Source organism: Phlebotomus papatasi, chromosome 3 (genome assembly GCF_024763615.1).
Source record: "Phlebotomus papatasi isolate M1 chromosome 3, Ppap_2.1, whole genome shotgun sequence".
Classification (NCBI taxonomy): Eukaryota; Metazoa; Arthropoda; class Insecta; order Diptera; family Psychodidae; genus Phlebotomus; species Phlebotomus papatasi.
Genome location: NC_077224.1, coordinates 41,420,315 through 41,446,249, shown reverse-complemented (window position 1 = coordinate 41,446,249; position 25,935 = coordinate 41,420,315). Strand labels below are relative to the sequence as shown.

The 25,935-nt window shown below is 34.1% G+C and overlaps 3 protein-coding genes across 8 annotated transcripts in view; 2 read left to right on the top strand and 1 right to left on the bottom strand.

Moving 5' to 3' along the window:
- Positions 1-25,935, top strand: part of LOC129805721 (39S ribosomal protein L4, mitochondrial) — a 147,122-nt gene that overhangs the window by 102,137 nt on the left and 19,050 nt on the right. The window lies entirely within an intron of this gene.
- Positions 1,952-25,198, top strand: LOC129805714 (calmodulin-lysine N-methyltransferase). Of its 6 annotated transcripts, none has more exons than XM_055853813.1 (5): positions 1,952-2,089; positions 11,737-11,809; positions 11,921-12,389; positions 19,999-20,302; positions 24,962-25,198. In XM_055853813.1, coding segments are annotated over exons 1-5 (1,065 nt in total). In that variant the 5' UTR covers positions 1,952-2,087; the 3' UTR covers positions 25,179-25,198. The 6 variants fall into 6 exon arrangements, 5 of the variants coding, with proteins under 5 accessions (XP_055709788.1, XP_055709790.1, XP_055709789.1 ...); XM_055853815.1 differs by lacking the exon at positions 1,952-2,089 and adding an exon at positions 2,113-2,291; XM_055853812.1 differs by lacking the exon at positions 1,952-2,089 and adding an exon at positions 6,478-7,547.
- LOC129805729 (peroxiredoxin 1-like) overlaps positions 25,188-25,935 on the bottom strand; it is a 345,084-nt gene continuing 344,336 nt past the window's right edge. The window contains exon 3 of the mRNA XM_055853842.1: positions 25,188-25,929. Coding sequence (XP_055709817.1) covers positions 25,332-25,922 — 591 coding nt within the window. The 5' untranslated portion in view covers positions 25,923-25,929 and the 3' untranslated portion in view covers positions 25,188-25,331. The remainder of the gene's footprint in view (positions 25,930-25,935) is intronic.

The following is a 25,935-nucleotide window of genomic DNA, read 5'->3' as shown; positions in this document are numbered from 1 at the left end:
CCATGCCTCTGCAATCCATTTAATCACTTTCAGAATATTGACTTTTTTCAGTGCATCTCCCACTTCTTCATTATTCTCCAAATGTTTTAACAGATACTCCAAGAATTTTCGTTTCTATATTTTCTTCATGCTTTCCAAAATATTCTGATCCATAGGTTGCACTGTGGATGTAATGTTAGGTGGTAGATAAACTACCTTAATATCTCCCGAAGCAAGTTCTTCTTCATTTGGATGGACTGGAGCATTGTCAAGGACAAGTATTGCCTTTTCAGGTAGTTGCTTGCTCCTCAAATATTCTCGAACCTGTGGCACAAAATCTTGAAAAAACCACTCTTTGAAAAGAATTTTAGTCATCCATGAAGATTTTTGCGAGCCATATTTGACGGGAAGCTCCGACAAATTCACGTGTTTGAATGCCCGAGGCATCCTGGATTTGCCAATAACAAAAAGAGGAAGTTTATGACATCCGGATGCATTCGAACACGCCAATACCGTCAGCCTTTCCTTGTTTACTTTGTAGCCAGGTGCGCTCCTTTGTGCCCTTTCAATAAGGGTTTTTTTTTTGGTAGCTCGCGGATAATCAACCCTGTCTCGTCTGCATTATAGATTTGATCATACGAGAGTTCCTCTTGTGAAATTATTTGCTGGAGACTGTCGAGAAAGGGTGGCAACAAATCTTCTCTGGCTGAAAGAGACTCCCCACATACTGTGAGTTGTCTGATCCCGTACTTTTTTCCATGCAGCAAGCCAACAGTTACTGGCAGCGAAAGTGTCCGGTCCATCCTTGAACTCTTCAAAAAACTTCTTTGCCTTTTCTTGAAGTATTGGACTACTTAGAGGGATTCCTTTTTCTCTCATGAAAAAGTACCACGTGTACAAAGCCTCAGAGGTCTGGTGATAATGTCCAGGATGCAATGATTTCAGTGTAGCACAACTTTCATCATTTGCGTTCTTCCTGAGTTTTTCATTTTGGTTTTTCCATCTCACAATTTTCTATTTTGCAACTTTGAACATCGTTGACACTGATTTCAGGGTTTCTCCTTTGTTTAGCAGCTCAACTGCCCGTACTTTCTCACAAACCTTTGTGGTGGTGTATTTCCTTTTCCTTTCCATTTTATTCGATTTACAATGAGCGCAAATATTCAGGAAGTCGCAGAGCAGTATGGTGCTCAATCATCCATAACACGAATTTGTTAACATACCCTCACATTTGACATTTTGAACTCAACCGTCGTTCGAATTTGAGAGATTCAGATTTGAGAGACTCTACTGTATTTTGAATTCCCAAAGACTGATTGTGTACGTAATGTGCCTTGTGCCTTAGGGTGAGCCCTCTGAGTGGGAGGTGAAGGGTGTGCATCTTTAAGAAAGCCTATTAGTGAACATGCCTTCCGATGAGTATAAGACTTTAGGCAGAGAGCTAATGTGCCTTCCGATGGTGCGCTCTCACAAGCAGTCAGTCGATCCTGAGCTACGTGTACATCAACACACCCTTAACAAGAGTAATCTTGTCGGGCCACCACCACCAGTTGTGCTTCTCTGCCCGCTTTCCAAGATCTCGGTTATTTTAATCTCACATTTGGTCATTCAGTTTGGCTTTATCGAGGAAACAGAGTGTTTTATTAAGCAACTTCTTTGCGCGCACCACAAATATTTGTGATTCACACGTACACGACAGTCGCACAAAATGCTGCCAAAAAGTCTCTTCTACTAATAAAACGACACAGTGTTTTATATGGAGGGTAGGCCTGAAATAGACCTACTCTCCCTATTTGTATATATTATTTATCTAATATTGTAGAACAATTATTCCGGTCAGACGTGTTCGGGTCAAAATTACAGGAAAAATGTTTTAAAAGTAACTGTGTCGAAAGTAGTATTCGAGAAAATATTATACTTGGATTTTATTACGTAGTATACGTAGTAATAAAATTGTCTAAAAATGTGACAGTCAAATCTGCGTTGGCAACACTAACGTTTATTTTTGTTTTGTCAGTGGAAAAAATCAAAACAATCCTTCGGGTTTCCGTGAAAATCGCCAAGAATTTCTATTTATTTCCCATCTGCTGCTATTTGTAATCAAAATTATGTGAGTATCGCCACCGTGTTGTCACCTCTTTGAGAAAATTTATCGGAGATCAGTGTTTGGTGTTTATTTGTGTGCTTGAGGTATCTGAGGATCAGTCATTATCAATCACTGCTATTTTTTTTAATTAATCCTAGTCTTCTTTTATTGAGTACCGTGATAATTAGGTGTAGATTAGACAATAAAAACTAGGTCGACGGGATGGGTAAGTATCATGGGGAATAATGGAAATAATGACTGAAGGGGGAATGTTTATGAAGAATGTAAGAGAGAAGGTTACTTGGCGCGTGTTGTTTTGGCTTTCTGAGAGCAAATCTCAGTCGCTACATAATTGAGAAAATTGGTTCAATTCCAATCCCACTCGAGGTGTCCCACTAATTTGAGTCATACAGGCCACATGCCGCCAGTTAAGTTTTGGCGCCAGCTGAAGGCACTTGCTTCGGGGAGGGTCAGTCATTCGTGTCCGGACACTCGATGTGCAGGTTTCGGGAGTATGGAAGGGTGTAGTGATACATTTGATAGACATTCGGATAGTGTTCAGGGAAGTTTTGAAGAAATTCTCAAAGTGCTGGATCAGGCGGAACACGAGTGTGAAGAGAAGAAATTTAATGCACGCAAGAGATGGAAGATTCTGGCCAAAGCCCTAAAGTGCAGACTTCCCTCAGTGCCCCATTTTGGGGGTTTCGATCTTGTCACCATCAAACAGATTGCTCGAAATCATCAGGATGCCTGGAATGAGTAGTGTTGGAATTTCATGAGAAAGCTAAAATTAAATGGTTAAATTGGCGGGCAAGAGAAAAAATTAATTTGCGGAATCATTTTATCAATCGGGAATAAAATACTGAAAAGTCTTCATTAGCTTATGATGGGTGAGATTCTTGTTATGGCCGAACTCGAAATTTGTTGAAATTTTGTTTAGAATATAGTTGCTATGGCTCCTACAGTCCATCAAGAAGATTTTATAACATTTTTGAACATCACACGAAAATAAATTTAGTTCAGTCAAATTTTGAGTCCGAAAGAGTGGGATAGACTTATGCAAATCTTTTTTAGAAAGAAAGGGACGCAAATTTTGCTTTCATGAATTTCTACCGATCTAAAAGGTGTGCTGGAGCTAAAAAAGAATTCCTTTCGTTTTTTTTTGTTTTTTTTTTTAAAAAAAATATAAGTTTGGGTTGTAACAGCATACCTTTTAGATCAGGAAAATTTCAAGAAATCAAAATTCACGTCTTTTTCTCAATCTTTTGCATAAGTCTATCCAACTTTTTTGTACTCTTTCTTCCCTTAAATATTACTCCAAATTCAAGTTCAAACTAATTTGAGATGCAAAAGACTCACAAAGGGGACATACTCAAAATGTTTCAGAAAGAAAGGGATGTGAATTTTGATTTCATGAAATTTTCCTGATCTAAACGCTGTACGAATTACCTCCGCATTAAATTGTGAAAACAAGATTTAATTTAGTATTAACACTTTTCGCCGGCAAATGTACCTTATTTAAAAATACACTGAAGAGTAATCAAGAAAATTTAAAAACGTATCTATAGAAACTTGGTAACGTATTAAAGAAGCACGAAAAAGTTTCTGAGACGCAGAAAGGCATCCAAGCAAGCCCCTGGCAATTGGCCTACGGAGTTGAAGTCACCTTCACAGAAATTTTTTGTACTCGTAACCGTTACACGAAATATCCTAAAAGTGAGAAGTTCTTTCGTATTATAAGATCGGCTACTGTGTGGAGCGATAATATACTAGATTTCTGTTTAAATACATTTTTTCTCAGAGCACTGTGAGCTGGGTCCGAGATCATTTTATGTGTTGGCTTCAAATAGCTCTGTTTAAAAAAGTCATCTTTTTTTTTAAACCCCTAAAATTCAGAATTTGTCGCAGATGTGCTCAAAATGTTATAAAACCTTTTTTAGTGGTAAATGTGACCCAAATAAATAGTGGAAAATCTAATACCGTAAAATCATACAACTTTGGACCACTTTTTAATGTTTTTCTTGCATATTTTCCAAATTAGTTGAGATATTTGAATGAGATTTTTATCCAACATAACTACACATCTCTAGAATATATCCCCATGGTAGAAAAAATCCAGGCATCTTTGTATAAGGAGGAAAATTTCTTGTATTTGGCAAAAATTGTAAACGAAAGTTGTGCAACTTCGTGCCACCCTCTTTTTAGCGGGAAAATTGGTCTTGAACTTGTCCAATCTAACAATTTTAATTTCAAATCATAATTCTATAAGTATTGACGATTAACCAGTACACATAAGAAGTTTCATTTTCATTTCCCTATTAATTTAATTCAATTTATTATTGTTTATAAATTATTTTTTATAAGTCGACTCAAGTAACATCGAGAGGCTATAGTGCCTCAGAAAGGTCTAAGCCTAAACCTTGCAGTTAGAAAGGTCTCAGCCTTAACTACAACATACTAAAATTTCGTCGAAATTAGAAACGTAGATTTAGAAATATTCGATTTCGGAATTAAGAAAATCAATTTTTCGATTATAGCGCCCTTATCGGTGGTCGCTCGAAGTTGTAATGCTCCCAAGAATTTTATATTTTATAAGACCTTTAATTTACATCATAAATGATCAAATTCTGACAACTAGAACGGTTGAAAATAAATAAAGTCTTTAAATAATTATAAGAAGTCGCAAAATTTATTCTTTTATGACCTCTGGAGGGGAATTCATTCTGTAAGGATATGACCAGGGGCGTGACATTAGCTTTGAAAAATGCGACCAGTTTTAGTGTAAATTTTTCCCTGTTTTCGTCAACATTTCACGAGATATCTCCAAAACTACGTAAGTTGCCATTTTAGGGTTTTCGGTTGCCTATTCTATATGAAATTGGCTTTTATTTTGTATTAGTATTTTTTGCTAATTCATTCTACAATATCAGAAAACAGCTAATAAACTCAAAAGTTTTATCGGCATGCTAGAAACATATGGGAAACATAGGAAATGTCATGCCCCTGGCTAAAAGCAATGGGTACAGTCTAGAATAAATGCTAAGATAGGGATAAAGTTACGATCTGCTGAAGCTGATATACCAACACTCAAAAAAATAATCGAGTAAAACTTACTCGAATGGATGTTGAATTAACTCTTTTTCGTTGTGATTTTCGATTAACTATATTTTAGAGTTGATTTTACTTCTATTTAGGTGTAATATTCGGAAGAGTTGTTTTAACTTTTTCTTCCTAAAATTTACATGACAAAAGAGTACAAATAACTCTTTTTAAAACTGAAAATAACTCGCTTTAGGAGTTAAAATGACTTGTTTCAAGAGTTAAAAAAAATCTTTTTTAGAGTTAAAATAACTCTTTCAAATCCCAAAATGAATATGTTTTGCAATTTTATGTTTTTTTTATTTTTATAATTTTCTTTACAGTAGAGTCTCGCTATAGGCCATCGCTCTATAGTCCACAATTTATCGACCGTTGATTTCAAAACACTGATTTTAAGTTAGGTTATGTTTTTTAGTATGCGACATGCATAATTATTTTAATATTTTTGGCAAACTTTGCTAAGTAGTTGTGATAATTGTGATCCACAATGAAGAGAGCAAGGACAAGTACCACAATCGCAAAGAAAGTGGAAGCCGTCGAGCAATTTCAATACTAAAAATCGTTGATAATTTTAAAAAATTACATGGACTATAGTGCGACCCAAGTGTCAAATTTGAAACCAAATATGGACTATAGCGAGACTCTACTGTATTAATATTTTCTTGACCTAAAGTTCCCTATGTTTCGAGTAAAATAATAATACCTGATGCACGCATATGTCTTCATGAAACACTGTTAGGCATATTTCTAAGTGATGTTCGATATGAACTCTGTCACACGAAAATCTTCTTAACTGAAGTATATTCTTAAAACGAAAACACTTAAGCATATACTTCAGTCGAGATGAAATTTCACATAGAAAAAGAGTAATAATTACATCGATAACCGACGAATTAGCTCAACTCGCACGAAAAGTTGTTTCAACTCTATTTACTAAAATATACAACGAAAAAGAGTAACAATTACATCGATATTCGTAGAGTTAATTGAACTCTGCCATAGAGTTGTTTTAACTTTTTAGGTTTTTTCTTAGTGAAGAAATCAGGTATTAGAAGCGGATTTGATATTACCATTTTGTCTCATATTCAATACAGTAGACTCTCTCTCAATCGGGGATATGGGGCGAAATGTCATCCGGTTTAGCGATAGAATTGAGCATCAAAGCCTTTGTAAATTCCACAAAAAGCGCTCAATTATAAAGAATTACGATAAAATAGGAAGAACTACAGCGAATTTGAGCGAATTAGCTCCATAATTAAACGTGAAAATTGTCAACAAATTTTTTCACCCGATTGAAAAAGAGCCGATTGAGTGAGAGTCTACTGTATTTAACCATTGTCTAAAACCACAAGTCGGTATCTCTTACCGTTTTCTCTTAAAAACGATCGTATTCAGTTTTAGTATTTAACGTCTTGGGAATCTATTCTATTTCGTGTTTTCTCCTTATTCTAGATCCTCTCTGAATATTTTTTTTTGTTTATCATGTCAATTACAATAGTTGTGGCATAAGAATCTCACCTAAAAGTTGTGATTTTATTTGGGGTACAATATTCGCTAAGCTTTGATAAGTTTCATGAAACATGAATGAAACAAATCACTAATTAAGATGATTTATGATTCAATTTTTGGGCAACTTTCTCATGAAATCCAAACACAGAATCACCCTAAGCAACGGATATACTATCAATGTTCAGCGATTGAAGAGAAAAATAACAGCAACTGATCTTATGGGATTTAACAATACGGGAAATATTTGTTTGTGGCCTAGTGAAGAAGCTCTCTCATGCTATGTGCTTGAGAATCTTCGTGATTTTCATGGGAAGTGGATTCTGGAATTGGGAGGTGGAATGACCTGCTTAGCAGGACTTGTGGTAGCTAAATATGGCAATCCCTATGGTGTACACCTCACAGATGGCAATTCTGTGTCTGTGGACAATGTTCGGAGATCCCTGCGCCTCAATCCGACAATAAATTGTTGCGTAAAGTGCTCAAATATCCCCTGGGAGCGCTCTAGGGAACTCTGTCCGGGTGATGAGGGCAAATTTGATTTCATCTTCTCGGCGGATTGTGTCTTTTTTGACGATGCCCGTGCATCACTTGTCGATGCCATTGACTATTTTCTGGCTGTAGAGGGAATTGCCCTTGTTGTGGCTCCAAAAAGGGGTCATACACTGGATTTATTTGCCACTGACGCCACTTCCAGGGGATTAAAGTGCCGACAAATACAGAAATACAGTGAAAGAGTGTGGATGAAACACTTGGAGTTGATGATGACAAAACACTACCGTGAAGACTTGCACTATCCCATTCTGGTTCTAGTTACTAAAATTTAGAGCTTGTTCCCACGATTTGCAATGCATTCCAACCATTCCAACTATTTATGGCATGATTTCTTTTTTCTTTATACTTGGTATTATTTTTTTTTCTTTTTGAGTTCAGTTTATTGAATATATATAGAGTGGAGCAATTTAAATGGTGAAAATTTCGCAGATTGATCTTGTGATATAAAAGAGACAGAGGGAAAGGCGAGAAGGTATATTAAAAGCCATAAGAGAGTATTTAATTTAGATAATCAAGAATTTTTCAAAGCTCGTGTAAGTTACTTGAATTTAGAACAAAGTTTTTTCTGGTTTGGAATTCTTGGCAATGAATTTAGGGCAGATCCCTCTTTAACAAAAATACCGACATAGAAAAGTTCATTTATAGAGTTAAAGGATGTTTTTCCAATTTGTTTGCCAAGTGAATATGACCTCTAATCAAAATTAAATGATTAACTATCACTGAAACTTCATTATGCAATTTCTTTGTAAATTTACAGAATATCCAAAGGATTTAAATACTCTTGTTGATTATATTAATAATAACCTTTAAAAAATGTTGCACAATTTCGAGAAAATCATTAAAAAAATCTGAATTGCAAAGGTATTAGGTACTATTCAAAACGAGTTATAGATTGAAGATTTAGTTTCAAAGATGTAATGAAAAAATATAGATAAAAAGCACTGAAATTTTTGATGATTCAGAACAGACTCCGTTAAGACTGAAAAATCTGCTCCACCGGAGAGAAAGGTTTAAGAAAGCGGCAAAGAGTAGGAGCTTTGGATTTGGACCTGGAGAGTGCTCGAACTCACGAAATATAGCTTGACATTTTGTATTACCTTTCGTATGGTTTTTTTCATACTGGTTTACTACTGATTAAATTAATTCATAAATAAAAGAAAAACATTCCGAAATAAAAAAAATTGCTTAATAAAAGCAAATTTTAGAAAATATTTCGCCATGAGAAACAAGCATATACGGATAAATTTAAAAAAAAATCCAGAAAAGTATATCACGTACGGATACTTTACTGGTTCAATTTAAGTTCGAAGCATCCAGGTTGGAAATTTCAAGATTTAAAAAAATACATATTTAAACAAATCGTTTGAGAAATAGTTCCTTCAAAGTGGTTTTACTTTGATCTTCGAAAATTCGATATCGAAATGTTTTTTGAACATGGTTTCTTAAGGATGAAAGCTAGTGATAAGCCTAGATCAGTAAGTGAGATTCTTAACGTAAGCAAACCCAGATTGCATGCAAATTCGATTTGGAACTACAATAGACTCTCACTCAATCGGCTCTTTTCAATCGGGTGCAAAAATTTGTTGACAATTTTCACGTTTGATTTTAAAGCAAATTTATTCAAATTCGCTGTAGTTCCTCTTGTTTTATCGTGATTCTTTATATTTGAGCGCTTTTTGTGGAATTTACAATGATTTTGATGCTCAAAACTCTCAATAATTTGGATGACATTTTGCCCCATATGCCCGATTGAGAGAGAGTCTACTGTAAAGATGAGAGATATTATACAGCAATTTGGAATCAAATTTCGGAAAAATTGTAAACTTTTTATTTAAATCAAAATATCTAGGATGTAAATAAAATTACATAAAGCTGTTAATATAGACCAAAATTTCCTCTAAAATGTTGTCCCAAAACCTGAACTTAACTGTTGCTCGGTAGCGGAGATAATTCAATTTATTTGTTTTGGAACATGTTTTTCGACCACAGCGGGCATTTCGTCCATGTGATGAACTGTAGTGATATCAATAAATGATTGAATTTTGTAAGAATTTTCTTTTAAATCTTTGATTTTAAATAACGTAGTCGAGTAAAAGCGGTTATATCTGAGAAAAATTAAAAGTGTACCTTTTCACCATCGAATTTTTCATCGATCGACCATGTTTTCCAATGAAAAACAGAATAAAGTGACTGTTGTTTATTCGTTTTGTTCAACATTTATGTCATATTTCTGGCTAATTTTAGTTAAATTAAGTGCTAATCTTTATTGTTAACGGCACGTGAAGTTTTCAAATGAAATAATTACCTATTTCGTGAACAAAAAGGGTTTTTCTGAAGTGTCTGCAAATGCTTCAATAGGAAACCCCGGAAATATGATTTTTTTTTGGAGAGATTTTCTTATCGTTTTAGATGGGAAAGGAGAAAAGACCAGGAATAAGAACAAATCCTGCACTCAAGAGCAACTCAACAAGGTTTTGGAAGCCTTTCGTCGCGTTTTCACTTACACTGTTTGTCTCCAATTAGAAACTTTTCCTTGTCTCCATTTGGATTAATTTCGTCAGTTAAATCAGCATTTATCGTAACTTCATTTTTGCGATTTTGAGATATATACATATTTGGAATCAGCGTAATTTTGTTTATTAAACGCACTTGTAAAAAAGAAACTTTTGTAAGCCCAATAAAAATTATTTTAAACAAAAATTATCGTAAGTGCCTTTAATTAACAAAAATTTATCAGAATTTATCGTAACTTCCATTTTTGGGGAAGTTATGACAAATTTCCATACAAAATTTTAAATAATCAGCATTTGCCGTAACTTCTTTTGCTTACTTGCGTGGCTTGTAATTTGCAGCAAAATTGCAATATTTCTCAATAAAACGTTTATAAACCCTTCCAAATATCGAAAGACAGTGCGAATAGTGTAACATGAAATCATTTTAATTCAATATTTGCGAGAAAAAAGTGAGAAAAAATCCCTACCCATCTGTCATTAATTCAAAACAAAACAAGCGACGTGGCGCACAAAATTTATTCAATAAAACTTATGAAATAAAAGCTTTTACGTACAGGGATAACAGTATTATTGACTAATTTAGTTAAATAAAGACGCTTATTATCACTAGAATAATTCAAATTGATATAATGCATTTTAGAAAATTGTCGTAACTTCCAGAATCTTCATACATTGGAAGTTACGGCTTTATAAATGATGGAAGTTACGATAAAATATTATTGTGTTTCTTCTAACATATTTCTCAATATTGCAGCTTTTAAATAATTTTATAAAGATTATCTCGAGTTAACTTACAGTTTATTAGTGCCACTTTCATTATTTTGACTCAAAAGTATCGCATTCGGGGCTCATTTTTAAGAAAAATAATATTGAACTGAAAATTTCGTCTCCTGAAAAGTTGTCAAAAGGAAGTTACGACAAATGCTGATTTAACTGACGATTTGTTTCCAATAGAAGCATTTTGCACTTGTGTCTTTTTCTTGTATTTAAGCAGTTTTCAAATTATATTTAAAGGATTTTCACTAAACAGCAACATTCTAGAAGAGACCAGGAGCAAATTCATGTAATTCTCTTCAGAAAAAAATATGTACTTAATGTGTTGAATCTTCTGTCAAAGTTAAAGTGTCTGCAAATGGTTTCGAATTAGGACATTTACCCTAGATGTTTTTTTTTTTGAAAAGAAATTTTTTTTATCTATTATGGGGGCGCGGGGAGCCCCTGTCGAACACACGTTTTAACGATCACTGAATTTAAATTCTGTGCTTTAAAATTCATTACAAACTCTATTGCTTTAGATAGAGTAACTATCCAAGAAAACAAATTAGCAATCAGAATTCAAATCAGGAAAGAGGAAAAAGGTCAATTTTAACAAATTCGACGGGATGTCGTATTTTCCGTCCGCCATTTTGAGCAAAAATGTTGCATGACTTTCCGGGAAGCAAAAAAAAAACAATAACAAAATGTAATTTCATCTCTGTCGGACTATTTTTTCCAAGTAATTGAAGAACTAAAGTTACAAAAAACCCATTCCCGCCAGCAATTCGGATAAAAATTGCCCAGTATAATAAATCATCTAAAATCACTCAATCTACCCTTTCTTATAAAAAGAGATGTTCAAATTTCAAATATTCCATAAAAAGTCTGGCCTAATAAGGAATTATAGGAGTTAAATTAAGCCATATGCTTAAGCCTTAGGTCTGAAGTTGGTATAATATAATAGAAAATAAAGTAGTTAAGGCGCATATGGCTGAATTTTAGATTCGAATACAGTTTTACACACCAAGACTTTTCTCATCTCTCCCTGCCAGGAAATTTTTGTATACAAATGTGTTTGTCGTTTGCATATTTTCTCTCCTTTATAAATTGCTTCACTCTGTACGTTTTTGAAAATTTACAAGATTTTGAGAGAAAATTAATTTTCATAGCATAAATTTTTCAATGATTTAAATAGTATTTTAAGCTGAGATTCTTCATGTATATTTTTTTTTATTGTATTAGGGCTGACTATTGGAAGTCTAATGATAGGAAATTCTGTGATTTCTGCAAATGCTGGATTGCGGACAATAAGCCCGTGAGTGTGTTGAAAGTGCTTGTTTGTTTTTTTTTCTCATAAATTTGCAGAAGGAAAAAGAATATATATTTGTAATCAATTGTTCCATATTTTTGCATTGTATTTCACAAGAGTATCCAATTTCATGAGAATGGGCGTCGACACAAAGCCAATGTTGAGAAGAGAATCTCGGAAATTAGCAAGAAGGCGGCAAAAGATGAGAAAAATCGAAAGAAGATGGATATTGAGTTGAAGAAGATGGAAGAAGCTGCAATGGCAGCTTATGCTCAGGATATCAGTCGTAATGCTGATATGACATCACAGAATATCAATAGGACTCTGAGGGAGGCTGGGGTACAGCTTGATGGGGCTGGAGCTTCAACGTCAAGGGCAGAGGAAGTGCCGGCTGTTGTTGAGAGGAGAAAACCTGTAGATCCACTTTTGCCACCAATTGATCCGCAAGAATTGGCATTTATTCAAGCTCAGAAAGCTGCAGCTGCACAAAAGGATTCAGATGTTATTGAGCCCAAGGATCCAACGCTGTGGTGTGAAGCTCAGACTCCAGAAGGATACACATACTACTGGAATGTGAAGACAAATGGTGAGTAAATGGGCGCAGTTATAGAGCCCTGCACGGGTCGGGTTTTTGGGTTTTTTTTTCAACCCGCATCCGCAATGGATTTGATCCGTACCCGACCCGACCCGTTGAAATTTAGTGCTGCCCGACCCGGCCCGACTCGCAAGAAATATATAAATTTACCCGTCTCAAACGATATTAACCCGAAAAATCAAAATCCTCGCACACCATTTGAATTAGGGTATAATTGAATTAAAGTGATCAATATAAGTAATTCTAGAACTATTAATAATTTAATGTCAAGTTTCGTAGTGTGATAACTTTTTGAACATAAATTTCGTGTTTTTATCATACAGGAAAAAAAAACTTTTGCATATTTATAATATATTGATTAGTTTTCTTTTTGATTGATCCGCCAAGTTTGTTTTTTAATCACAGTTGTAGCGAACATCTTACAATAATTTTAGAACAGTAAATTTGCAATTTTTCATCTCGAATTTTTTTTCAATAATATATTTTATTTTTCAAGCTTAAACAAAATTCAGTAAGATTGATGAATAATTTTAACTTACATATACCCTATTTACTTGGTAAAGCAACTTACTTGAAAAACAAGTTTAAAAACATTTTTTTTCCGGCAGGATGTAAGCGATTCAAGCGCAATCACAGGAAAAATTTAATCTTTATGAAGCTTTGGATCTTACAAAGCATGTGCATTTTCTCCTAACCTTAATATTTTCAAGTGTTTTTGAATTTTATATTATTTCGAAGAAAAGTAATATATCGAAAAGAATTTTAGCCCAAAATAAAGAATGCCGTATGACGTCTCGAGATTCGTTTCTTAATTGCGATTTATGACAAAAATTAAAGTCCCATATCTCGGAAGCTTGTAAAGATTTTTCTATATTTGTTTCATTTGAAAGGAAATTTTGTTATTTTTGAGACAAAATATACTTGATCTTGAATAAAGTGTTCAAGTTTAAGGTGTTCAAGGTTTTATTAAAAAAAATAAAAGAAATAAGTGTTAATCAGTAATATTGACTGCTAGATTCCATGATAGGGCAGCTTTTACTACATTTTCACTAAACCAATGAATTCAAAAGTGGAACTCTATTACTAATGCTTAAGAATTGTTGTTTTGTTACACATTTTTTTTAAATCGATTTATAACCAATTAAACACAATAAAACCGTAACATTTTGAAGTAGAATATTGTGTTAAAATAATATTGTTATTTCTTTATTTTCGGAAATACCAATTTGAGAAATTTCTATTTAATGCTGTTTTTACTAAGTACTTCAAGATCAAGAAAAGTCGTGATAAAAGTACAACAATATATGTTGTTAAAATTATGATTCGATTTCTGCAATAACGCGTCGATAAAACTCGCGCTCAATTAATGTAAATCGATTGAGATATTGCGTAAAACGGTCTTAGCCGCATTAGACACTTAAGTGTTCATCCCTCGCAAAACTTCAGCATACACAGCTCTAAAATTTGTTATAGTAAACTCGCACACATACAAGGCAAATGCAAAGCGATTGAAATTGCGCTGTTACAGATAGTGCACAAAACGGTTGTGATTAAACTTAAGACAAGAAACAACGGACTAAAAACTCGGATACCTTAATCATAAAACGGTTAAGATTGTGCTTATAAAAGCGCATAGCTTAATCATAAAACGGTTAAGATTACGCTTAAAATCATGCACAGCTCGATCATAAAATTGTAAATGCGCTTAAAATCACGCACACCTAAGACATAAAACGCTTAGGAATGCGCATAAAAAAGTACATTCTTAACTTTTTTATGATTCAGCTGTGCGTGATTTTAAGCGCATTTACCGTTTTATGATTAAGCTGTGCGTGATTTTAAGCGCATTTGCCGTTTTATGATTGAGCTGTGCGTGATTTTAAGCGCATTTACCGTTTTATGATCGAGCTGTGCGTGATTTTAAGCGCATTTACCGTTTTATGATCGAGATGTGCGTGATTTTAAGCGCATTTACCGTTTTATGATTGAGCTGTGCGTGATTTTAAGAACATTTACAGTTTTATGATTAAGCTGTGCGTGATTTTAAGCGCAATCGCAGTAGTTTTATGATTGAGCTGTGTGAGTTTTCTTTTTTTTTTTTTAATTTCAATTTTAACCGCTTTATGATTGAATTTGATAAAAAATGTGAGTATTGGTCAATGTGGATTGCTATAGATATTAGTGTACTATACAATAGCTCATCTACTTACATATATTTGTCAGTGAATCAAATTTTTAATTAAATAATAATCAGTTTTTCTAATAATTGAGAAGAAGATATTTTAGACCAATAGTAAATTGCAGTTTATTTTTATGAGAAAATTTTTTTTAAATAATATTGTCGCGTTATTAAATATCAGAAAACATAGTCTTGGGGTAGAAGTCCGATAATCGTGATAGACTTAAAAAAGCATTTGAGCAATTATCTTGCAATCTTTATCCCGGGAATATGCACGTTTTTGCGCACGAAAAAATCGAGGAAAATGGCATTATGTACCTAGAGGTGATTGCGTTTAAGTAAATCTGAAAGAGCTGTATTTATAGAAAAGATTTTTTGGTTTTTGTCCGGAGTTCTTCAAAAAAATTGTTAGAATATTCAAAAATTTTAGCTTAATAAAAGAAACTTTCCTAAAAAATCAGTATAAACTGTTTCAAATCAAAAATAAATTCACAAATTGATTTCCAATGGTATATAGGCAAACAAGCTTAATTGTATGAGCATAATAGCATAATCCCGTCAGGTGCGTAATACCTGGACTGGATCTAGTGTAATTATTATTTATCTTCGTCAGACCACTTTATTACTGTTTCAAGTTCATATACTCTTTCGATCATAATAAATTGTTCTTTGATTATCATATCTTTTTTCTATGTTTCTGTAAACTTCGCCAAAGTTTAATATATATAAAAAAACATTAAAAAATGTTTTTAAAAAATTCTAGAAGTCGGGTCGGATAAATATTTAAGTAATACCCGAAAATTTGATGGGTTATATCCGTGACCCGCCCGACCCGCAGAAAATAAAATAAAACCCGCCCGACCCGCAAGAAATCATGCGGGTACCCGCGGGTCGGGTCGGGTCGGGTCGGGTATGCAGGGCTCTAGGCGCACAGTGTGGATGATGTGGTGTGAGTCAAATTGGAGTATTGGCGTTATATAAGCAATAAAATTAATAGTAAACTCTCTTGGCATATTGCCCTTAATACCAGGTCAGCAGGTTGCCATCTCGCGCGCTATCTTGTGTGTACACGTTATTTTTATATCATTCCAACCATCTCTCCTTTGCATCTCATCTGTCTTATGCTATTAAACGAGTGCAGAGAACTCAAACATCATGATATTCTAATTAAATTTATTGATATATCCGGATTGCTGTGCCAAATCATTTATGCAATTTAACTTTAAATCTCCATGCAGTAGGGTGACCCTCATGCTATTTTCTCATGCAAAATCTCATTTCCCTCCTCTCACAATACACACGAAAAGTGTTTTGGGAGCGAGAAAATTTAACATATTTATACGTTTACTTCGGGACATCGTGAATTCGTACTTGCGAATTGAGATATTTTAGTTGCAAAAGGCAATATTTCACACAAGACGAGCCACCAGTGAAAGATCCAATATTTTCAGTTATCACATTAAGTGTATGAGTAGGAAGGGGGAGGGGGATGGTTTAAGGAAAAAATAAATAAATTAAAATATTTAGCTCGATGATATAAATATAAATATTGTGTCTGTGGAATTTTAAGTATGTCTGCAGAAGACTAAAAGATTCAAAATGATTTTGGCCTCATCTCAATTTACAAATAAAATTGATGGAATATGAATGTGGAGTTCAATGAAATTTATTTTGAAGCGCACTATAATTTATTTTCATTACATATTTATTGGCAGACATTTGGGATGTAATGTTTATTCTTTCTTTGAATTAATTGAAATATTCGAATAAGCATATTATTTCATCAATCACTTTGCTATATTTAATATTTATTTTGTTGAATATTTGTACAAATTTTATTTCAATCACTGAAACATGTTTCACATCCTGTTGACTGAATAAATTGAGGAAATTGATTTTTAGGAAGTTACACAACTTAAAGGGGTGATTCATACAGAGAAATTCGAAACAATTGCAGAATTTAATAAAATGCAAGAAACTTTCAGGAAAATTTTGCAGAAACCTAGAGGTTTTTGCAAAATTTTTCTGTTTCCTAGAGGTTTCGGGAAATCCACTGAATTTTGAAATAGTTTCGTGAAACCCCTTCTTATATTCCTTGAAAAATGTTTCATGAATCCTATGAAACGTGGATACTGTTTCGCGTATTCGCGAAACTCAAAAAAAATCGTTAAAAGAATCTATGAAACACAAAAAATTGCGTGAAATCAATGGTACCTCAAATAAGTTGCGTGAAATTATGCAATATAGATTTCGTGAATTACATGAAACGTTGAAAATTGTTTCACGAAACCCAAATTTAAGAAAAATTTGTGAAACATAATTAACAGCAAAATTAGACAGATTTCTTTAAAAAAAATCGTAACAGCATACGACCGGTTTCGTAAATTCCATGAAACTTATTGAAAGAATTAATTGATTTATTGTACTGAGCCTGTTGGCTATTTTGTACAAGAATTTCTGGTTTACATTTCTTTCACTTTACAGAATCTATATAACGCAACTTTTATGTCTTATAAACCTTATAATAGATACTCGACTGCCCAAAATCTTTTAAAACAATTAATTCTTGAATTTAAACTACTGAATAATGAATAATTTCAAGTTTCCAAAGATATCACTCTTTAGAAGTATTCTAGAAATTTGTTTCAAATTTCGAAACATATTTGAATCTTTGGCCTTATAGAAATTAATTAAAACAAAAGTAAATGTATTTAAGAAAAAAAATGACTAAATTTGCTGCAGCTGGTCTTCCTGGATAAGCCACTGAGGGACTTCGCCGAAATGTGGGCCCTACATTTTCTTTCAATGTTAACTTATTCTTTTGCTTTAACTTAACTTTTTTCAGTGTCTCTAAATGGGTTAGCTCCTTTTCTATGAGGATGCCACATACCGCCGATGAGGCGGTAAATTTCAACATCCCTGATATAAACTAGAATTTTTCTCACTTTTTTCTTGATTTTATTTTACACTTGATTTTAAACCACTCAATACTGAGGGTATTGAGCGGTGAGGAGATAAAAGACCCCTCCCCTGGCCGAGAAGCACAACCCGCTTCCCTGAGCGACCTCTCTGCTCGACGCAGAGAGATAAAGAATGCTTATTGAAAGAAAAGATCAGTATTGGTGCTATTCCAATGAAAAATGAAAAACACAGAAAAAATATTTTGTAAAATTGTTCGTAAATGTTTATAAATTCCTACTGGGGATTTACGCAATGCTCGTAAATCGTATAACCCACAAACAAGTTCGTAAAGGTTTGTACTTTTTCCACAAACATTTGTTCGTAAATGTTCGTAAACACACAAAAAATGTTCGTAAAATTTTCTCACTTGTTCGTAAATTTTTTGCCAGACAAACAATATATACACAATGTAAAAGTACAAAAAATGCTCGTCAAGTGATCATCTAACGAACAATGTTTGTGAAAAAAGTTCAAACTTTTACGAACTTTTTTGTGGGTTATACGATCTACTTTTAAGTCCGAGTTTGTCAGTTTTTTTCTTTATGCGATCTACACAAAAAAAATCGTAAAATTCTTCGTAAATGTTTGTGAATTTCTATTGGGGACTTACGAAATGCTCGTAAATCATATAAACCACAAACAAGTTCGTAAAAGTTTGTACTTTTTTCAGATGATCACTTTTACATGATCACTTGACGAGCATTTTTTGTACTTTTACAAACGTTTGTTCATAAATGTTCGTGTAAACACACAAAAAATGTTCGTAAAATTTCGTCATTTGTTCGTTACTGGCGAATATTGTACGAATATTTACGAACAAATGACAAAATTTTACGACAATTTTTTGTGTGTTTACTAATATTTACGAACAAATGTTTGTAATAAAAACAAAAAAAAATACTTGTAAGTGATCATATTACGAACAATGTTTGTTAAAAAATGTACCAAGTTTTATGAATTTGTTTGTGGATTATACGATTTACGAGCGTTTCGTAAGTCCCCAATAAAAATTCACAAACATTTCGGCGGTTCTAAAGAAGACTATTGTCAGTCTGCTTACAGTAGTAATAAAAGATTAATATCATTGGATGCAGAAACCTTAGATCTACATCCCCACAAAATTTTATGTTGATTAAGATATTTCTGGAAAAGTTACAAGAAAAAAAACTGAAAATCAGCGTGCTCAATTATCTAGTTTTTTGCCCACAATTTTACTGTAAATAACTTAAAAGTAGCGTTAACCAGAAGATATTCAATGCGTAAGTATGATACAATAGTTTCAAAAGCTGAAAGTATATTAATTGCAGTAAAATTGATAGAAATAAATTTTAGCTGTTAAACTGTAAAGCTATCTCCTCTAAAGTTTACATTTTAGACTTACAATACACTTCTTTGGAGCCGACAAATTTACGAACAATTTTACAAAATATTTTTTTTCTGTGTAGACAAGGCATAACTTATTCACATCGTTACAGCAGTTTTTACTGATTTTCCGGACTTCTAAACTTGGTTGAATAAAAACCTTAACAATCCTATAAATTATTCTACTACAATTTAAGGTTCTTGAGACTATTGAAACTATGACAAACTATCAGAGAGTCGCTTATGTGGGGTCTTGGTCCTTGAAATGGTCAAAAATGGCATTGCAGAATGTTCAATTTTTGATATAAATGACCATGGGAAGAGTTTTCAACTATCATTTATTCAAATATCTTCAATTGAAGGTGAGATATACCATCCTTAACTAGCCGTTTTATTTTAAGGATTGGCACTACTTAATCTATTCTGTCAATGTACTGGAAATACTGGGGATAGTATGTTCATATTTTGGCATTAATTCCTTACAGATTAATAGACGATTTTTTGAAAAGAATATTTTTTTCTACTATGAGGGTGCGGGGAGCTGCTGTCAAACATACGTCTTTACTGTCACTGAATTTAAATTCTTTAAATTCATTCATTACAAATTCCATTGATTTAGATAGAGTGACTATCCAAGAAAACAAGATTGGCAAGAAGAATTTAAATCAGGAAAGAGGATAAAGGATGATTTTAACAATTTCGACGGGATATCACATTTTTCGACTGCCATTCCGAGCCAAAACTTTGCAGGATTTTCCGTGTAGTGGAAAATGAACAACAAAAAGTATTTCCATCTATGTCGGGCTATTTTTGCCAAATAATTGAAGGACTGAAGTAACTAAAAATCCATTCCTGACAGAAATTTGGACATTAATTGCACAGAAATAAATTATCAAAAATAATCTAATTTGTGATTAAATATACGATAGGTGGGATCGATGGCACAGATGCGAATGGGTTAATTTATTTAGCCGTGTTTCACGAAACATGAATGAAACATGTTTCAAATGTTTGATAACGTTCAAATTTCAGCAGAATGTTCCACGTGGTGTATTATGGTGGAATCGAATCAATTTTAATTAATGATTTGGGTTTCAGAGTCCGTCTGGGAGGCACCCAAGGAGGGTTATCTGACCTTGGCTGAGTACAATAAAATCAACGAAGAGGCACTGAAAAAGCAAGAGCTGGAGGCGGCCAAAGAGATCCAAATGCATCGAGACATGGCCGATGAGTTTGTTGCCAAAAACAAACGAGAACGTCTGAAGCAGCGTCGGGTGCAGACAGCCGATGCTGATGAGAGCATCAAGGGCAAATGGGAGAAGCAGGAAGAGTACCAGGCAGTGGATACTTATGTTTCACCCGGTGCTGGCCCATATGGAAAATGGGAAACAGTTGCGAAAACGTGAGTTTTGTTGTAATTTATTGGGATTGGCAGATATTGCATTTGGCTGTGTTCTTGAAAATAATTTTTAATAATCATTAAATGTTAGTATAATGATGTGATTCATTTATAATCAGAATTATTGAAGCGGAAATGAAAGATGACAAGTTTTCTGGTTCTTTTTTTCTATACATTTTTTTTTAATTTTTTTTTGTCTTTCGCGGAAGTTGACAGATTTTAATAAATTTGAATTGCAACCAGTTAAATAAGTGGTTAAATAAAATACTTAAATAATTATAATAATAAGGAAATTGTGTCAAATATCGGACAGTTTCCAATTTCGGATACTTCTTTTGTTTCTCAAAATTCCATAAATTTTTATATTTATCGATTTCTAGAAAATGTACAATGCCAAAGAAACAAAAACCATAGTCTTGACTAACAAAATACTGTATAAAAATCCATAAAAGAGATCCGGATGGGCAAGGAACTTCGAGAAACTTTTTATCCGATATAAAACACACAAGTCAACGCACCCTTAAGAAGAGTAATCTTGTTGAGCCACCACCACTAGTAGATTCCTCATGCCCGTTTTTAAGTTTCCAGTCTTTCTCTTCTTACAGTAACTTATTAATTTTCTCTTTGACAAAACCATTTCATTACTATAAATAAAAATTTCTAAATTTTCATTATTACTGATAATATTTTTGTTAAAATACTGACAAATCTGCCAAATTTATCGGTGTGGTTATTAGCTGTCCCGGATATCGGAAACATGCATACTGCGGAGACTCAGATACCGGAGATCAGAGTACCAGAGACACATTATTGGAGAATTATTCTTTTTAAGAAATTCTTACTTAACCATTTGTACAAATTTTCCCATTTTGGTAAGGTTTTAGAATTATCTACAAGTTTTTGGACACTTGAAAGTTAGTTTAGTATAGCTTTACCATAAGAGACACTGGAAGCCTTCATTCGTGAACTGAAATACTTTTAAATCATTCCTAATGCGTTCAGCGCATCTTTTAGATCTGAAAAAATTTCAAGAAATCAAAATTCTTGTCCTTTTCTTCCTCAAAAGATTTCAATATATCTATCACACTCTTTCGGAATCAAATTTTGAATGAATTAAAATTAATTTGGTATGATGTTCAAAAGAAGAAGAAGAAGAAGAAGAGTGCGAAAGAATATGATAGACATATCCAGAACCTTTGAGAAAGAGATAGATGTGACTTTATGAAATTTTCCCCTGGCAAGTGGCTTTCAAAGTTGAAGCCACTTTCTCACATTCACATACAGATTCGTATGGAAATTTTTCTGCACTCGTGACGCGTTACAAGATATATGTTACAATTGAGGTATGCCTTGTATACAGGACTCTGTGCCTTATAAAAAGGGATAAATATTCTATATTTCAATCTAAAAAGTTTTTCATAGCTCGAAGTGTAAGCTGAGTTTGGAAGGAATTTATGAGTTGGCTTCAAACAGCTCAATGGTCACTCAATGGATCAAGTGGTAGAGCACTCGCTCTATGATGCAAGTGTCCCGTGTTCGAATCCCCTTTAGGTCACCAGGAATTTTTCTGGCGTTAAAGGGGTTCGGATTGCATCCAGTGAGCTTCCACGGGGCATGGGACTGACAATTCCATCCCTGTATAAGGAAAAATAATAATGGATGTCCTGAACTCCCCTTGTGGGAAGACCTAGTTCCTCTATGGAACTTTGTGCCATTATTGTTATTATTATTATTATTCAAACAGCTCCATATAAAAAAACAACTGATCTAAAAGGTGTACCAGAGATATAATCACAGTTTTTCAAAATCAAAGATCAAAAAAATTTCGGAGCACATTTTCCTTAAAATATTTAACAAGTTTGGGTTCATTGGAAAGGCATTGAAATCCCTAAAATGCCTGACCTAGTTCTAATCGCTTATCAAGCGGTACTTATTTATCGTTCATAAATCGATAAATAATTTTTATTGCAAATGACACGGTCAGAGCAAAAGTCAGCTATTCTAAATAAGAAAATACTTACGATAGACTGTTTTTACTCGCAGCTCTCTCAGCAATTCAAATATGAATTGTATTTTGTATAATTTGGTAAAACTTATAGGGGGTCTATGAATCAATAAACTTTTATATCGTAATTCTGAAAACTTTGCAAGGCTCGATCTCGTGAACAAAAGATCTTTAATCATTACCTTTGGACGGCTATATAACTGCAAAACTATTAGTTTTTGTAGTAGAGGAGAGGGCTTTCAGCTTCAGCCTTTGCACAAACTCAAACTTCGAACATTTCATATTTTTCGCATATTAGAGTTCCGCCTTGAAAGAATTTTTACGGGACTGAAAAAAAAGCCCGCGAATTAACTCCACAGTGGCACAGTAAATTTGCACGTCTGCATGATATCTCTTTGGGATTGTTATGGAAACGCCGTGATGTATGCAAGACATTTTCGGCGCCAGTTTTTCAGCCTATTTTCAGGGCCAAAGTAAAATATTTGCATACATTTAGGGGCATTTCAAAAATTATTTTATAAATGAGCTTCCAATAGACTGCAATTCATATCAAATTCTTTCAGTTCGTTTTCACTCAAGCCGGAACTCCCTGTATTTCTTTTATGAATCTGATTTTTTTTTTCAAGAAATATGTGACTTAACTCTTTCGCGTCACACTTTTATTCAGCAAGTGAATTCATGTAAAATTGAGTTTTTCCTCATTCTTTATGATCAAGTATAATAGTTCTGAGAGGAAAAAAAATTTCCATTGAGTGAAAACTTTTGAGTGGTATTTGGCAAAAATAAACTTGTATACATATTTTTTCACACACAATACAATTGCACAATATTGCACGCTTGCAGAATACTCTAAATAAAATATTGCAAAATATGTTATAATTCATCAGATATAAGATGAAATGTCCAGGAGCAAGATGTCCCACCTGCATTTCACAAAGAAAAACAATGTCCCAACTGTCCCAACTGCATTGTTGACACGAAAACACTTTCATAAACTTTTCACACATAAAGTGACTTTTGATCTCAAATATTTTCTTTTCCTGAATATCTGGAATCTTGAGAAAATTAGCCAAGAATCTTACATCCTTCTATTATGATGTCGTGCACAAACAGATAGATTTCAATTAATGTACATAGTAAAAAAAAAACTTTTTCCCCGGGTTATATATGACTCTAATAACGTAAAAGAGTTAAGGCCTCTACACACTATAGGAGCAATTTAAAAAAAAATGCCTTTTTAAAGAAAATTTCCCTATCCTTGTAGGCAGAAAGGTCAGAATTTAAAAAAAAAAAAAGGCAATTTTGTGACGAAAATTGCTTCTAGTGTGTAGACACCATTCGACTAGCTCTATAAATTGTCACTAGATCAGATAAAGATCAAGTGTTCGAAGCTAAAGTGTGTACGAAACCGGAAAGCGTTCCCCTACAACATTTAGCTCGTTCGGAAATCTGGGACGCTTTGTAACCGGAATCTCCTTGAGATCATTTCAAAAATACGCCAAAATTGAAATTCTTTTAAGAGTTTTCTAAATGTTTACTGATGTTCATTTGAGTTGGGAAATGAAATGCATTTTTTTTAACTCTTTCCGGACCACAACATATCCAGCGAACGAATTTCAGTAAAACTCACTTTATTGTAAGTCTTAGTGGTCAAATATGATACTTTTGTAGAGAAAGAATTTTCTCCGCCTCTGGGAAATTGGAAAACTCATGGGAACTCTCGTCCCCTAAAGAACGCAAAGGATACAAACTTGGACAAACTTCAATTTTCCAAAAGCCAATAATATCAATTTTGTGAATTATTTTTGCATGTCAAATGACTCCTTTACAATGTTGATCACTAAAACAAGAAGAATTATTGACCAGTATCTTGTGGGATGTCCAGGAAGTGCTAAAAAGGACACCCAGCTCCTGCTTGCCAACAGATTCCTCAAAATATTTCACATAATAACACTTTAACACACATTTCTCTCAAGACGATGTCATTGCAGACACATTAAGCTTTCTCAAGAGCCAAAAAACGCTTCCTGGACAATCAGAATTCACCAAAATCTGGAAGAATAGGAAAAACTTCCCTGATATTGGCAAAAATTTCGCTCTCGCTTGGAATTTTCTTACAAGGTTGGTGTCAAAAAGCAAATGGCGGGCATTGGCGGGATAACCTTACATTTGACCTCTAGATTTTTGGTGACGAGAGTACCCGTAAAGTTTGAACAAGTTTTTTGAAAATTTAAGAAAAAAATGTTTTTCGAATTTATGTAATCTGTAATTGTTAGTTATCATACTTATTGACCAAGAGAGGTTTCTCCTTATTCGGGTCTAGAAATATCAAAAAAAAGTCACAAGATTTGCAAGGAAGCAGAAAATCGAAAATTCACGATTTTTGACCAAGAATATCTCAGCTCAGGAGTTAATTGGGATCCTGCAAAAAATATCCTAGATTTGTACATCCTTATAGTTTGTAATCATCCACAAGAATGGGATTTTTATCGATTCTAGATAGTCTAAAAAAATTGTTGTTTCCATGGGTACCCAGTGTCCCAAAGGAGACGAAAGAGTTAACGAAAGAATCACGATTTCTATAAGCTAAAACAGGCTTAGTTGTTTACTTTTTTGATCTGCGGCTTTACACTTAACAGCAATTATTTCTTATTCAGAGAGGAGAAGCATGTGGATCTACAGCTGCCGAAAGTAACACCTGCGTACATCCCGCCAGTGGTGGAGCAGCCAATTCCAGAGCCAGTGAGGACATTCAAAGAGAAAGTTACAAAATTGGATGATGCAACATCATCGAGTATTCCTGGTTTCTTCAAGAAACGCAAGATTCAGCCAATGAATAGGAAAAATGCCCGCCAGAGATTAGACGATGATTAAGGAATAAAGTTTTAAAGAGATTCATGGTATTTTATTTCAGTAACTTCGGCAAGAGAGCTGTTAACAAATTAATACTCATCGGTTTTGGTGGTTTTATCTGTTGATTTCTTTGGGTGGTTCTCTCATTGGGATTCGGATGGGAGATGGAGTTGTTCAATTGAAGGAAGCCTCGAAGAACTTTTTGGACTTTACAGTGTCGGGATTGATGGTCTTGTTGCCAGGTTGCCAATTTGCTGGACAGACTTCTCCGTGAACATCTGTGTACTGGAATGCCTTCACCAAGCGCAGAGTCTCATCTACAGAGCGCCCCACAGGTAGATCGTTCACGGTGATCTGGCGAAGACGTTGATGACCATCAATGATGAACAATCCCCGGAAGGCAATCCCAGTATCAGCATCGAGTACTCCATAATTCTTTGAAATTCTCATGGATTTGTCTGCCAGCAGGGGCAGATCTACCTTTCCAAGGCCACCCTCACGGCGCGGCACTTGAGTCCACGCCAAATGAGAGAAGTGAGAATCCGTTGAAACAGCCACGACCTCACAGCCCACATCAGTGAATTCTCCCAGGCGATCAGAAAATGCAATTATCTCTGTGGGACATACGAAAGTAAAGTCCAATGGATAGAAGAGGAGCACCAAATAGCGTCCCCGGAAGTCCCCAAGAGATATCTCTCGTAGTTCCCCGTTGATGACAGCAGTTCCGGAGAAATCGGGTGCTGGTCTTTGCAATGGTGGCGTCATGTTCACGCTTTTT